A 12,489-nucleotide genomic window follows, 5' to 3' on the forward strand; every position below is an offset into this window, starting at 1 on the left:
GTTTCTGGTCGGGGCAAATATTTTTTCGGACGAATCCTACATTCACGTAACTGACCTTTGCAGATACAACGCGATTCAGGAGCGCCAAAGGAAACTCATGGATGGAAGTGCGTATCGGCCGTTACGAACCGCTCCGAGTCCATCGACCCGCATGTACCAAGACTCTCAGAATCTGAGACCGCAAGTATCTGCGGATAACGACAGGAACGCAACGTACCGGGTAAGTAAATCGTCCTAACGTTCCGTTTCCTTTAAACTTACGATTGTTAAATTCCATCGGAGTTTTGAAACGTGAACCTACTGAGATTCTAAGACACGACCCTTTAAACCCGAATATGTCCAAGATTTTTGAGAATTTTTCGTTCCTGTAAATTTCTCTCTAAAAGTCAATCGGTGGATTATCACTGGAAACAGTGAATATTCACTTGGAGAGACGATAAATCGAAGAAGGCATATAGTTGAAAGAAAATATCAGTGTCTTTGAAATAAGGCAACTCCTCATAGAAGCTGAACAAATCTGAATTAATTCTGAATTTAGAAGTTCTGAGTATTTTTCAACATTGATTTATCGTCGCAGCTCAAGGATCGCAGGGCGAAGGACGCGGCGCAGCCGAGGTCCGAGATGGAACTGATCTCGTCGGATCCGCAGGAGAACGGGCGTCCCTTTTCGGAAAGCTTCGCCAATCCTTATCGCAGGAGGCTGCGCTCGTTATCCCCGTCGCAGCTCCACCGATCGCGGCACTTCGTCAAGCTGGCTTCCAACAGATTTCACGCCTCGTCGATGTACGACATGTGAGTTCTCGCTCCGCCAAGTTGAACGTTCGAAATAAAATTGCGTCGGCGCGCGACCGTTGGCCGAATTTTTCTCTCCTCTTCTCTTTCGCTTTATTTATTTCTGTGTTGTTTTTTTTTCTTACACGCTCCAGCAATCCCAGACAGGATCGATTACGGTCTTAAAATAAACTTATGAGCGAGATACCGGGGTATCGATCACGCGAAATGATATGCGTAAACGTCGCCCACGAGACGTCGGCGACGAATTTGGGCTTCATAAATAAACTGATAAGAATATTTTTCAATGTCGCCAGCAGCAATTAACAACGTCAGCGTTTTCTTAAACATATCTGGCATTTTTAATAGTACAGAAAATTTCTTGCGAACAATTTTACCTCGGCCAGGGTTTGAACATTTTTGAGACGCCCGCCTAGAGTGTGGGGGAGTCCAGGTTCAAACGCTGGCTGAGGTAAAATTGTTCGCAATAAATTTTCGGTATTACTAAAAATGCCAGATACGATCAAGAAAATACTGACGTTGCTTATAAATAAATTCCAAGTAAATGGATAGGTTTCTAAGATGCCACCTGCAATGACTTGCGCGGTTGAAGGAACAGAATTATTGGGTGACACACTGGCAGCTTTCAAGCTATCGCACGTCTAAGATGATAGCTTAAGCCGTAATGGCCGATCTTAATAGCGCGAGGTGCGCGACCTCGTATTTCGCTTAATCTCGATCTTCCCGCGTGACACACATTATTCTCAACACACTTAGCTCGTGTAGCAAGATCCAAATCGCCGATAGAGCGGCCGGATTTTAGGTCGGTGAAAATCACCTCGCATGCCGGCGATTTTTACAACCGATATAACTCCGATCGGCTCTAAATTTATACAAGTGCGCGACTTTTCCGTTCCGTTATCCCATCGAGATCGCAGGAGAATTGCGGCCTAACATTTAACTCGCGGGCCCCCGCGTGCCGCCGTGTCGCGAGCGGACTAACTTCGACCGCTCAAATCGACTAATCGATAAAATTAAAAAAGGGGGAGGCGACGAAGAAAGGCGCGCGTGCCGCACGATAGAAAAAATGCCTCGGTCGTTTCGTCTTTCCGTGCAGAAATTGTACAACTCGAAATCTTCGCAGCGCCCGGGAGTGCAACGGGCATTAAACGACGCGGGCGCTGCGTGCATAGCGTGTTACAACATGCGGGACTATTGTAGATTGTCGAAACGCTTTCGCGCTATCGTCCATTCCTCCTCGTTGAATATTTTACGTCTAAGCCGGCACGCAGCCAGCTGATCGCTGTTCAATATCCCGGAGTGTTATAACGTTGAAGACACTTTGTGCGTAAATCGCGACAAATCTCAATATCGAGTTCTCACAGAGAAATGAAGGAATGTCTTTCCGTGGAACAAAGCACAAAAAGAAATTTTCCTCAATATCGAGTTCTCACAGAAAAATGGAAAGGATTTCCGTTGTACAAAGGAAAAAAAAAAATTTCCTCTATATCGAGTTCTCACAGAAAAATGAAGGAAAGTTTTTCCAAGAACCGAAGGAAAAGGAAGAAATTTTCCGAGATGCGTGGCCTCTGATTCACTGCGCGTTGACTTCTTCGAAATGCCGCATCGATTTTTCACGAGAGAAATTGCATGACTAAGCCGATGAGGCGATCGGGGATTTTCGCGTGCCGGCAATTAAAATCAATTCCCACCGAGAATTAATTGTGAATAGCTTTGCCCTTCGCGTATCAACGAGGTGGAGTTTTTAATGCAATTAATTTTCAACATCACCGCCATCTCCTCGTGGTCGTAAAGAACTTGGAGCGACAAATGCGGTTGGCATCTGCTTCAACCCCCTTTAACCGCGTTTCGCTCGGATCGCATGACTCTGGCAACCCTTCTTTCGTGACCGCGTAAGGGGAGAAGGGTGAGTTATGGTCAGCCTGGTTTACAGGTCTCGCGAGGAGGGGGGACCCTCGAAAGCTCGTGGTGTCCGCGTCTCAGAAACGGCAGAAAATGCCCTCGACGGACAAGAAGATTCGCGAGCCTCGTCGCAGTTTATCCAAACTGAACATTCGCGTTTACGTTACAACCGCTCAGCTTCCTTATTCACTCCGCACCCTTCATTGGTCCGCACAATCTCTTATACCCCTCGCACCCCTGTACTCTTTTCCCAATAGAGAAATCGCGTATCACGCTTTTTCGTCCGTACCCTCGCCCTTTCCTTCGCGGTTAAAAAGAAGCAGGAGGGAGGAGCGAACGGACACGGGGAAGGGACGACGTGGGGGTGGCGGTGGCAGCGGTCAGCGTCGGGACGCTCACCGTCTCCACTACGTGCCACAGTCGTGCGTACGTCGTCGATTGTTACGAGCGCGTGTCCCTCGCCGATCAAGCATGCCTCCTCGCCGTCGAGCGTGGTCCTCGCCGTCTCGTCTCGCTCCACGCACGGGGCTCACCGCGAGGGGACACGGGGACCAGCAGCCAGTCGCGCCCGCTCGACGTTACGCGCGAGTGTCGTCGACCTCTGTCATTTAAATCGAATGGCCGCGAGTGCTACGCGCCGCGTGTATTCGTGAACGACACGTGGATTTCGCGCGGCCGCGGCTCTTACGCAAGGCCCGCCCTTGAAAAGTTATCCGCCTGCGGATGGAACGGCGCGACGGGCAATTGCGACATCTCGATCGAATCGTCGCTAGTTCGACGTGCCGCACGCGACAGTCGTAGGATAATTGCGAATTCGACCGATTCGCGGAATAGCGTGGCGACCCGACGCGACTCCCGGGCCGCACGGCGTGTCGTAAGATCGCGTAAAAAGTGACACGTAAAAAGAAAACAAATTTAACTAAATTAAATATCGAATCGGAAAGGAGCTGGGATGGGAAACGCCGGGGCGAGTGAAACACTACGCGGAATGGCCGAGTGGATACGCAGGCAGGACGGGCGTAAGGTCGCGCGTTTTCGAGACACGAACCTCCTGGACACCTGATCGATAACTAATCTGCGGCTCGATCTCTCGCGTTTCTGCGCGCGTTTCGCAGTTCGGACATTCCGACGCATCGATCTCGCACACACGTCGCCGACGCACGGGGCGATATTCGGTGGTAGAAGCGTTCGCCGGTGCTTGAAATTGTCATTAGTATCGATTGATTCTTCGGGGCTCGCGCACTTATTTCCTTCCGCCGCTTCTAACGACTGCGAAAGGTCGGGACGGGGCAACATTTAACCTTTTCCACCCGTATCATCTCGTCACGCTGTACAATGTTAATGTGCCTGCCCCGCTGAATCAAATAAAACGTAAAACAAAATTAAAGAAAAGATCAAAAAGACTCCGGGACGAAGAGATCGAGTTGAAAAGAAGCGCCGATGCGATAGAATTTGGCGCGGAGTGTCGTCCAGGGCGGCGAAACTTTCTGCGACAAGAGAGCGTTGATCCTCTTCGTACGAAAAGACGGAGGGTGGTCCTCGTAAATCCGCGAGAGGGGCGCACGATCATGGTACAGGACAGCAACAAGTCGCTCGAGCCATGACGTCGCGCTCGCCGACCCCGGGGGTCAGTCTGTCGGGTGAGACGAAGCGCGTTTCGCGGCCGCGACCGAGAACTCTCGAGCGGCACCGTCGACGGGGCGTCGCGGGATGATCTTCAAGTCCTGCGCGAAGCCGATCGAGATGAAGGAGGAGAACGGCGCCGTCACCGGCGAGATGCGGCCGGCGAGCAGGCCCGCCGGGCACACGTTCGCCAACGCCGTCCTGCTTTGCTGCCCGTGCGTCTTCCGGTGCAGGAAGTCGGTCGGCGTCGGCCGCGACAGCGACGGGGACGGCAGCGCGTCCGTCTCGACCATCATCACCACGGCGACGACGCCGGTCATCGCCTTGAGGTTGAACCGAAACAGCGGCACGGTGTACGTTGACCATCGCGGATCGAATTCGCTCAAGGGGGATGAGAGATATAGAGCGCGGCATTCGTAATGCATGAGACGTGTAACAGTCGATTAATATTGGAAGCCGCGAAAGCGCTGCCGATGGACGTAATGCTCTATTCTTCATGAGAGGAAAATGGATACGATATCGATCGAAAGGGAAAGAGAGGCGGCGTGAGTCGCGAAGAACGTGAAATAACGCCTGACGTTCAAGCCCACGAAATGTCGTTGAAAAAGCCCCTAATTTCGAAAGGAGCTCATCGAGCTCGAGCAGAAAATCGACCGGTTGAATTTGATGACCAGCGGGCGCGTCGTAGCGAATTCGGCACCTTGCACTCGTGCGCACTGGGTGCACACCGAGGCTTGTTCAGAGTCTACTCTGATATTTACGGTCATCTCGAGTACGCGTCCAAAAACTGTTTAGCCAAAAACATTATCCGCGCGAATGCCACGCGGGTCATTTTACTGGCTAAGAAGTACTTCAAAAAGTATTTAAGACGATCCTTAAATAGAAGAGTTGACTGTGAACAAGTCTCAGGCCGGTATTCATAATCCTGTATTTAAAATCGTCTTAAGTGTACTCTTAATGTGTTTTGAATCAATCACAGAGCCGTATTAGCCTCTTAAGACGACACTTAAGATGGTTTTGAAGTAAGGATCGACTACGAATACCTAGAGCCCCTATAATCAGAGACTGGCCATAAGAGTTCGTCAAATTCCTGCGATTCTATGATTCTACGATCGTAGAATAGCGAGATAGTCTATATTTCTCTCTCACTCGCAGGAATTTGACGAAGTCTTACGGCCAGTCTCTGATTACACGGTCTCTATGAACACCGGCCTTAGTGCGCACTAGTGAAAGCTACGAAAGCTCGTTATCCTGCATGAATACACGTCCATGAGAACGTTAGCCTCACATGATACTCGCCCGTTTTATTTGCCGCGCGTCTATTTCCGGAATGCCGACGTGTTTCAGGTTGCAAATGCGGATGTGCAACTAAAGCTCGCGTGAAACTGTCGTTTTGCATGGCAGTCCTGTCGTTGCATTAAATTAAATATTGACGCGCTCGCATGCGAAATTACTTCCGAGTCGATTTCCAGTTTCACGTCTCTTGCAGTGATAAGGCGACGACGGTGAACGAGGAGGAGTACAACTCGCGGAACAGACGTCACTTCTCGCCCGAGGCGAAGGGCTACCACGTGCAGGGCTCGAACAAGGAGGAATCGCGATACCAAGGTACGCAAGCCCGCCCTGCCCAAAAGCGTTCGCCGCGACAGCAGGACGCCAATGTTTTCAATTTAATTTTTTTGGCAACGTTTAATCGAGTTGCGTCCTTTACTTTCAATTAAATTACAAATATTATTAACAAAGGATAAAGGGTCTGAGCAGAATGGCTGTCTTGTACTGTTAAGGCAACGTTTTATGTGTTCAATCTTTGTCTTAAAGCAACGCACAATAACTGTCTTGTGTCTTAAGAATACAAGACGGCCATTCTGCTCAGGCCCTAACACTGCTCCACGACCGTTGTCTTGATTAATAAATATGATGGACACCGAATCGCACATCTCGCACGTCGGAACGTCGCGCGCAGTGCCGAAAGAATTCGCGATCTCAGCGTTACTCAAAGATACCGAAAACGATAAATTAAATGCGACAATAGACCCCAAATCCCGCGGCCAAAGCGCGCGACTGGGAACACGGCGAAATGGAACGAGAGGTTCTTCACCTCGTCGTTGTGCATGCATATAGAACTTAGGCCTAGCTGACGCGCCGGCCGCGGTGATCAATATTCCGCTGGTCAAGTCTAAGGTACGATCGAACGTCGCGCTGCAGCGGAAAGTCAGATCGATCAGCCCGTCCCATCTCCCAAATTGCAATATATTTAAATTAGCGTCTACCGACGCTCGCGATATTCAGGACTTACACGCGGGCTGAGAGAGAGCCACGAATATTTTCGTGCCGCGCTGAGGGAAGGAATTGTTGGTACAAAAAATATTTCCATACGGCGGTCACGAGCTGCCAAGAAAGTATTTGTAAAGTCAAAAATAACACATCTCGATAAGTGACACGTGTGTTATTTAAATTAAAAAATTACTGCCAATGTTTCAATTAACAAATGGCTGCAAATATATTTAAACTAAGAAATTACTGGCAATTAAATATTTTAGTTGTATCAACTTTTTTTCCCAGTCCACTCCACTTCTAAAAAAATCATGTAAGTCGATTAGTCGCATATCTCGAAGTATTAATTGTTGCCGCTTTTCCACGACGCTGATTGGCTGTCTCGCTTGTGCGATACGACATGCTTCAGTCATATGTTAAATTGTAACAATACAAAAATGTATACGACTATTATAGACTAATTATGCAAAATCGAAACTATTGTATTAAACATACTTTATATTTAATATTTTTGAAAATGGGTATTTATTAAAATAATTATATAGAATACTGAAAGTCTTCCTTTTAAATATGAACTCACAAAATTTTATACGTATGGTTTTGTCTCTAACACTTATTCGAATGCTCGTTGGAATCATTTGAATAAATAAAATAAAAGCACAGAACAGATGATTCATTTTGCACAAGTAGCAAATAACAAAAATGTAAGACACTTACCTTACGATTTCTCTGCCGTTGCCCGATGCCGCCTAAGCCTGCTCCTCCTCTGAGATTTTCTTGTTGCACTTACACTCACACACTCACTCGCGAAAGTCGATCGCGCGAAATTTCGGACACTCCCGTACGCGATGTAAAATAGCGTGAAATGCAGTAAGCGACGTTATTTACTTCCTGCCCGTTCGAATTGCGAAGAACTGCGAAGACAGAGCGAATTACGCCGTGAACGCCGAAGTCGCACAAATTTCTCTCCCCAAAAATGGAACAGATTACACGAAATCGATAGATAGTTAAAAGCGCGGTGCGTAAACGAGATGTAACCGCGACAAAGTATCACGGTTTACATTCATGTTTTGGATGAGTTGGTCTCGTGAAATATCTATATACACGTTGATAAAGAGCCGTCGCTTCAACATGCAATTCGTTTCTCATTACAAGTTTTAGAATCTTAATAATTAATCGAGTAACGTTACTTGTCACTGATAAAGGTGTACAAATCAACAGCGTTTTATCCCTACATTCGTCGCGATCGATCTTGGAAACCGGTAACGTAAAAATAATATCACGCATGGAACAACTCTCGCTGCTGCCTGCCGGCTCGACGTTCGGCGAGCGAGTGATAAGTACGGAATGTTCCATTACGTAGATGGGCCAACGAATTCTCAACGTTTTTTTGTTGTTTTTCATTCGGCGCGGTGATGTACGATGTTATTGCGTACCATCATTGTAGCTGAAGGTCGCCGCGCTCTCACACGCTCGCCGAAAGTCGAGCCGGCAAGCAGTGGCGCGAGTCGCTCCGTGCGTGGTATTATTTTTGCGTTGTCGGTTTCCAAGACTCGATCGTGAAGAATGTCAGGATAAAACGCTATTGATTTGGACTCCTTTATCAGTGACAAGTAACGCTACTAGATTAATTATTAAGTTTCCACAACTTGTAATGAGAAACGAATTGCGCGTTGAAGCGACGGCTCTTTATTAACGTGTACGTGGATATTTTACGAGACTAACTCATCTAAAATATGAAAGTAAACCGTGGTACGTTGTCGCGGTTACATTTCGTTTACGCACCGCTTTTAACTATCTATCGATTTCGTGTAATCTGTTCCATTTTCGGGAAGAGAGAGATATTTGTGCGACTTCGGCGTTCGCGCTGTAATTCGCTCTGTCGTTCTTCGCAACTCGAACGGGCAGGAAGTAAAAAACGTCGCTTACTGCATGTCACGGTATTTTACATCGCGTACGGGAGTGTCCGAAATTTCGCGCAATCGACTTTCGCGAGTGAGTGTGTGAGTGTAAGTGCAACAAGAAAATCTCAGAGGAGGAGCAGGCTTAGGCGGCATCGGGCAACGGCAGAGAAATCGTAAGGTAAGTGTCTTACATTTTTGTTATTTGCTAATTGTGCAAAATAAAGCATCTGTTCTGTGCTTTTATTTTATTTATTCAAATGATTCGAACGTGGATTCGAATAAGTGTTAGAGACAAAACCATACGTATAAAATTTTGTGAGTTCATATTTAAAAGGAAGACTTTCAGTATTCTATATATAATTGTTTTAATAAATACCTATTTTTTTAAATATAAAATATAAAGTATGTTTAATACAATAGTTTCGATTTTGCACAATTAGTCTATAATAGTCGTATACATTTTTGTATTGTTACAATTTAACATATATGGTTAGCGATGTACAACTTTGCTGTTGCGAACCGTATCAGTGAGTGACAAATTACTTTTTATTTGAAATTGACGTTGCGCATACAATTACTTCTTCGCGTGTATACAAATTCTTAAAAATATACAATGCTTGACCATTGACGATTGGTGATTGTCTTGAGTGTGTCTTGAATGAGAGTCGATTAAATCGCTGGCTACTGCTCTCATTGGCTAGAGGACAATCATCAATCGCCAATCCCAATCTAATCCGAGTCGGCAATTGCTAGCCTGGTTCGGCCTTTCGGCCTTTAATGCCACTGAACGTTCTGCAAATCCCCAGAGTTTCTGCGCTCCTTCGGCGCGCGCGAGCGTCCGAAAAGCGCGAGCAGCTCGTCGTCCGACGTTTCCAGGCACGATCGGCCTGTACGAGGGGAAGGTCAGGACGCGACGCTGCGGGATTACAATGGCAATGACAACAGCGGATCGTCGACCCCGCGGAGCCGGGACGCCGGCGACCCGGCGTTCGACGTTATCACGCAACAGACGACGAATCACCAGAGCGACGCTCGCGACGACGTCGACTCCTATTTCGTAAGAAATCATTACTTTTGCCAGTACTTCCCTATCTCCTTTCCTCCGATAGCGGACATCGAATTGCTGAGCAATTCCAACTTGCAAATCGCAATCTTTACATATACAGGATAGCCCGCCATCGACGAAGAATAATTTGATAATAGACTTTTTCGCATATTTGGAGTCGTTACTTCCCCAGCGACAGCTTAAACGGAGTCTGTCACTTGACGCAACAATTTATATCCCAACATTAAATATCACGGTAATTAAACGTTAGATTAAAGCGACATAGAATCTGCTTGAAATTAGTTGCGAAGTTAGTCAGCCGTGCGTTCAATTAACGGGCATACTTGTAAAAAGCTGCGCTGCCAGTTCTTTTAATTTCTTCGCGGAGAGACCGATATGGTTACCACGTGTCTAATTAGGGTTGGCACAACCCCAATATTATAAATAGTAATATTTGGGACAGCTATGTCTGCGGTTGTCATATCTACTATTTATATACAGCAACATTGTAATTTTAGTTCTTTTTGCCTTAGCCGGTCTTTCCGTGATTGTAATATGAAACTTTACGTCCGAAGAAAAAATGCGATCGCCATTGAAATGTACGATGTTTAAATTTCGAGGATATTTCACTGACGATACGATGTCAAATAATATTATTTTATCAGATATTTCGGTTCTTTCTTCAAACGTGACAATTCGACATATCATAATCCCGTGAACAATTTTAGACGCCGCTGGAGGCCAATGAAGTGGAGTATCCGAGTGAAACGACAAACGCACCGACCGTGGACGAGGCGTCGAAGGAATGGAGCAGCGAGGACGACCTGAAGTCGACGGGTCGAATCGGAACGATCTCGAGGCACTCGAATCACGGGGAGCCAATCGGCGCGGATGAGAATTGCAACAGAAGCACGGAGAGCAGCTCCGGCGTTCCCGAGCAGCCGGAGGACGACAGGTCGAGCGCGCGACGGAGATCCATCACGTTGCCGAACGAGCGGACTTACGAAAGCGCGAAGGTGTTCAAGGAATCGCTACAGTCGAAGGTTGCAGTGAGTCCCAAGAGATCGGAATCGCTGTATCTGACGCCTAATCACAGCCCTCACCACTCGCCCGTCTCCAACTCGCCGACCAAGCGGAATTCTCGCTGCGGTTCGCGCAACTTGGTCAGTAAACGACGAATCGTAGAAAAACGTGTACGAGTATGAAGTTACGTTTCCGTCGCGTGCCATTGATAAATGCAAGTAAAACACGCGACCGTCGCGCATTTTAGAACACGTTAAAATAGATCGATACGACTTTTTCGACTCTCTAAAAGCCAATCACAGTGGATTGTCAATGAAAACAGTGAATAGTCACTGATTTGTAGTTATAAGTGTGCCACTGCAATTTTCAGTAATACACTTATAACTGCAAATCACTGACTATTCACTGTTTTCAGTGATCATTCGCTGATTGACTTTTAGAGAGAAAATGAGAAACTTATTCGACGGCATCTTCTACTTAAACGTTCAATCTTTCGGATGCCAGATCGAAGATCCCGGGGATTTCAGCGAGGAAAGGATAATCGCTTCCATAGTACCTGACGAGGATGCTTCCATTCGACCGTTAGATACCGTTGGCCATCCTCCCATAGACATCAGCATGACCGGCGATTCACCGGCGATTATCATCGCGTCGAGGCCCCATTCTCACGAGGCCATCGAGTACGTCGAGAAGGCGAGAAGCGTCGAAAATCCCCGTAATAAGATTAACACTCAGGAGGTAAGACATGCTTTCATGATCAGTCTGTTAACCCTTTGAAGCATACATTTTGCTATTGAACCATTTTTTGTGAAACTTCGTATACAAGGGCTTTTGGGGTCGCTCATTGCGAATCCGTTGTCAGATTTTCATAATTCCAAATGGCGGATTCAAGATGGCGGAATTTAAAACTTGAAAGAATAACATTCAATTATAATTCAACTAGGCTGAGAAACATTATTTAGATACTATTAGGACTCATGGAATCGAAATTCCAGTTGAAAATTCTTATAGAATATAAAAAATAGCGCGCGCGAAATGGCGGATGCAAAATTGAAATTTGATCATTTCTTAGAATTTACTCGTTCTTGGCACTACCCAGAGCTAACGACGCGGACGTGACGAGTCCCTCAATCTAACGAAAATGCTGAAAAACTTGAAAACTTAAAAAATTCACGTATTTTGTATCCGTCATTTTGGGTCCTCCATTTTTAATTTTCTGAAAAACTGACATCAGATTCGTAACGAGCGACCCCGAAAATCCCTTTGCATAAAGTTTTCAAGAAATAATCTTAAAAAACTTGGTCAATAAGGAATTTTTCCGAAAAAATTACTGTTTTTTTCATATTTGTGCATTTATAAAACTTTTACAATAAATATTAAAGAATATTCAACTCTTTTTATGTTCTTTTATTGCTAAGATATCCAAAAAAACCTAAATGCATTAACTAGAAATTAAATGGCCAAGAAGTAAAGAAGTTGAGGTGGTAACGTGGTTTACCACCGTGCTTCAAAGGGTTAAAGGGCACTCTGACTGAAGTATAATTATGATTCTAGTCCACGGAAGAAGAATCCAGCGTCAACGATACCTTGGAGGACAGACAAAGTAAAGACAGCGCGAGCGAAACGAATACGGAACCGGGAATATTGAAGATCGAGGTACGGCCAATATGGCAAGGAAAACCGTCCACGTAGCACTTGTTATTTCAATAAACAAACAACGTTTATGGATTTTCTGTCGCAGTCTGAGCCTGGAGAGGATGTCGAGTCGCGTAGAAGGATGCCCTCGAAAGTGCCGGTGCGCGGTGCCAGTAGATGTCGAATGCCTTCCAGTAAAAGAACTCCGGAGAAGCCCACGGAAAAGTCCAAGCGGATGGTACAGCAGTGCTTTGCGCAGCTTGACAATAAAGACTGGTGCGTGCCGACTTA

The 12,489-nt window shown here is 46.3% G+C and overlaps 1 protein-coding gene across 1 annotated transcript in view; it reads left to right on the plus strand.

Moving 5' to 3' along the window:
- Positions 1-12,489, plus strand: part of LOC105564074 — a 32,032-nt gene that overhangs the window by 16,254 nt on the left and 3,289 nt on the right. The window contains exons 15-23 of the mRNA XM_012016174.1: positions 64-220; positions 578-792; positions 5,807-5,925; positions 9,302-9,571; positions 9,624-9,796; positions 10,269-10,703; positions 11,068-11,301; positions 12,118-12,219; positions 12,305-12,478. Coding sequence (XP_011871564.1) covers positions 64-220; positions 578-792; positions 5,807-5,925; positions 9,302-9,571; positions 9,624-9,796; positions 10,269-10,703; positions 11,068-11,301; positions 12,118-12,219; positions 12,305-12,478 — 1,879 coding nt within the window. The remainder of the gene's footprint in view (positions 1-63; positions 221-577; positions 793-5,806; positions 5,926-9,301; positions 9,572-9,623; positions 9,797-10,268; positions 10,704-11,067; positions 11,302-12,117; positions 12,220-12,304; positions 12,479-12,489) is intronic.

This window comes from Vollenhovia emeryi, unplaced genomic scaffold, assembly GCF_000949405.1.
Source record: "Vollenhovia emeryi isolate VEMERY1.0 unplaced genomic scaffold, V.emery_V1.0 DF939169.1, whole genome shotgun sequence".
NCBI lineage: Eukaryota > Metazoa > Arthropoda > Insecta > Hymenoptera > Formicidae > Vollenhovia > Vollenhovia emeryi.